This window comes from Carya illinoinensis, chromosome 4, assembly GCF_018687715.1.
Source record: "Carya illinoinensis cultivar Pawnee chromosome 4, C.illinoinensisPawnee_v1, whole genome shotgun sequence".
Taxonomy (NCBI): domain Eukaryota; kingdom Viridiplantae; phylum Streptophyta; class Magnoliopsida; order Fagales; family Juglandaceae; genus Carya; species Carya illinoinensis.
Genome location: NC_056755.1, coordinates 40,114,703 through 40,117,891, shown reverse-complemented (window position 1 = coordinate 40,117,891; position 3,189 = coordinate 40,114,703). Strand labels below are relative to the sequence as shown.

At 40.6% G+C, this 3,189-nt stretch overlaps 1 protein-coding gene across 1 annotated transcript; it reads left to right on the top strand.

Moving 5' to 3' along the window:
• Positions 1–446: 446 nt before the first annotated feature.
• LOC122306599 (pentatricopeptide repeat-containing protein At5g66520-like) lies at positions 447–2,467 on the top strand. The gene has a single exon (XM_043119027.1). It carries the CDS (start codon positions 729–731, stop codon positions 2,316–2,318), a length of 1,590 nt encoding a protein of 529 aa, XP_042974961.1. The 5' UTR covers positions 447–728; the 3' UTR covers positions 2,319–2,467.
• Positions 2,468–3,189: the final 722 nt, after the last annotated feature.

The window sequence follows — 3,189 nt, the reverse complement described above, 5'->3', positions numbered from 1 at the left end:
TATATAATTTTTTTATGATTAAAGTATTTTTTTAATATTAAAAAAAACACACTTTCAAGGAAAAAAAAAAAATACACTTTCAAATTTTGGGGGCATATTGAGAGGCAAACTAGCACTTTCCTATCAAATTCTTGCATTAGTGGGCAAAGTAGGATACTTCCGTTGGGGGACAAACTAGCATTTTCCTATCAAATTGAAAGATGATGAATCAAATCGTCGGAGCCTCATAGGTAATGTTACTTGCAAAAAAAAAAAAAAAATTAAGAAAAATAAATATCCGAAAATGAAGAAGATCACTTCAAATTATTGCACGAATTTCAGGGTCTTCAATTCTTACACAAACTCCAGGCTCTCAAGTGGGATTCATAAAATAATCTTACAATATTTAACAAGAACTCGAGGGTTCCTCCGAGAATAGGATCTAGTTTACATTTCTATAACCCATATCTCAAGTATGAACAGTAAATTTCATCAAGAATACTAATATCTTTGTGAAGAAACACTTATCTAAAATTCAAAACATCATGCATCAATGGCCAGCTAAAAAGAAAATAGTGTAAAAAAAGTTGGCATTATCGCTCAAAAGTTTTTGAGGATTCTAGCAGCATGCACCCGATATGTAACCGAATTCGCTCTCGAGTCTCACTGCGATCCTCACATTGTTCATCATTTTGAAAAACGATGGAGCATTGCTAGTGGTCCCAGCTTACAATGTTCAGCCATTTCAAATGATTCAAAAAACCGTTGAAAACAACGCCCTTGTTTACCTCTCCCAGAAATGCAAAACCCTAAACCATCTAAAGCAAATCCATGCCCACCTCCTCAAATCCCACTTACCCGTAAACCCGTACGCCATCGCCCCGCTTCTCTCAATCGCCGCAACCTCTAATGATGCTTCTTTTTTTTCTTATGCTCGCTCGGTTTTTGAACATTTTCGTCATCGCAACATATTCATGTACAATACTATGATTAGAGGGCATGCTCAATCGCATTCACCGGTACGCGCCATCTTGTGCTATTTTGGCATGTTGAATTATGGCCTTGTGCCTAATAACTACACCTTTCCACCGTTGATCAAAGCTTGTACATTTTCAGTCCCTCATTCGAAGCTAATAGGTCGTTTAGTACATGCCCATGTTGTTACATTCGGTTTTAGTGATGACCCTTTTGTCGTCAGCGCGCTCATTGAGTATTACTCTGTAGCTCAAGACATTGGAACTGCAAGATTGTTGTTTGATATAACTCCGAAGAAGGATGTGGTTATGTGGACCGCGATGACTGATGGGTATGGGAAATTGGGGGACGTGGCAAATGCAAGATTGTTGTTTGAAGAAATGCCTGAGAGGAACGTGATTTCTTGGAGTGCGATAATGGCTGCTTATTCTCGGGCCAGTGACTTCAAAGAGGTGCTTAGTTTGTTTAAGAAAATGCAAGAAACGGGTATAAAGCCTAATGAGTCGGTGCTTGTTAGCGTTCTCACTGCTTGTGCTCATCTTGGTGCAGTCACACAAGGACTATGGATCCACTCCTATGCTAAGCAACATAATCTTGAGTCCAACCCAATTCTGGCTACCGCATTAGTTGACATGTACTCAAAATGCGGTTGTGTGGAATCAGCACTGTTAGTTTTCAATAGTATTCCGAAGAAAGATGCAGGAGCATGGAATGCTATGATTTCCGGTGTCGCAATGAATGGAGATGCAATGAAGTCACTTGATTTATTCAGCGAAATGACCACGACAGGGACTCAACCTACAGATACAACATTTGTTGCTGTCCTTACAGCTTGTACACATGCAAAGATGGTTGATCAGGGGCTTAAATTGTTTGAACAAATGGATACTATTTATGGGCTTGTACCAAAGCTTGAGCATTATGCATGTGTTGTTGACCTTTTGGCTAGAGCGGGTATGCTAGAGGAAGCCGAGAGGTTTATTGAGGAGAAGATGGGGGGCTTCAGCAGAGGAGATGCCAACATCTGGGGAGCATTACAGAGTGCATGTAGAATTTACGGGAATGTTGAAATTGGGAACAGAGTCTGGAAAAAGCTCATTGATGTTGGAGTGGTTGATTCTGGTACTAGTGTTCTTTCATACAATATGTATCGGGAGGCTGGCTGGGAAATGGATGCAAAGAAAGTCAGAAAAACCATTGCTGATTCCAGACTGAAAAAGAAACCAGGTTGTAGTGTGATAGAGGTCAGTGGCAAGGTTGAAGAGTTCCTTGCAGGTGATCTTTGCCATTCTCAGGCACAAGAAATATGTACGACGCTTGATTCCTTGTCCAAAATCATTAATTTGAAGGGCTGGGTTAAATGAATTGCCCATTTTCTATGTGATATTGTATTAGTAATTATGTTCTCTCCTCTCAATATATCAAGAATCGATTAGTAACACTGAGTAATACTATCTTGTATTTCTTTTACGGAGTTAATAATATGAGTTATGCTACATCGTATACTTTTATCTCCCTTCTGTCACAGTGTGTGGTTGAAGATTAAATGTAATTGGAAAAGAGAAATGGCACGTAGAACTTCCTATGAAGCAAAAAAAAAGGCTAGAAAGCCATTGCTTTCATGGACAAGGAGAGGAAGGATCCCCTGTCGAACAACCTTGGTGCGATGCCAATGTGGGAATGAGAGAGGAGATCGTCCGCTTCATGTGACCCTCCTCCTCAATTGGTCCTATGGAGGGGAGGGACGGGAGACCCTCCCCACCCACTCACATTCTACCCCATGTTGGGGTTCCGGAGGCCTGCTGGCCACCAAGAGCAGTTGTTCTCTAGCAACAATGTTTCTTTTTGTTTCATTTACTTATTGAAGGGTATAGAATGTCATTTGGTTTAAAATAGTTAGAATGCTTTTAAAATCAACTGGATTAAAACGGGGAGTTGATAACCCAAAGATCATAGGAGGCATATTTTTTTTATCTTCTGTCTATGCACGAAGTTTGGTTTCATATTTTCCAAGCTAGGGTTTGTGCACTTAAATAGAATGGGACCCCTGAAAGTCACGAGGCTGTCCTATGCTACATGTAAGCCTTATGATCTAGATCCGCTCCATGCCCATGGAAGCTCTTCCACCACCAGCATGAGGTGAACATCAGAATATCGTCACAATTGGTGGTGTCAGGTGTGGTCCAAGTGCAACAACTCAATTCAGCAAAGGAGGTGCCATGACCTTAAACAGTG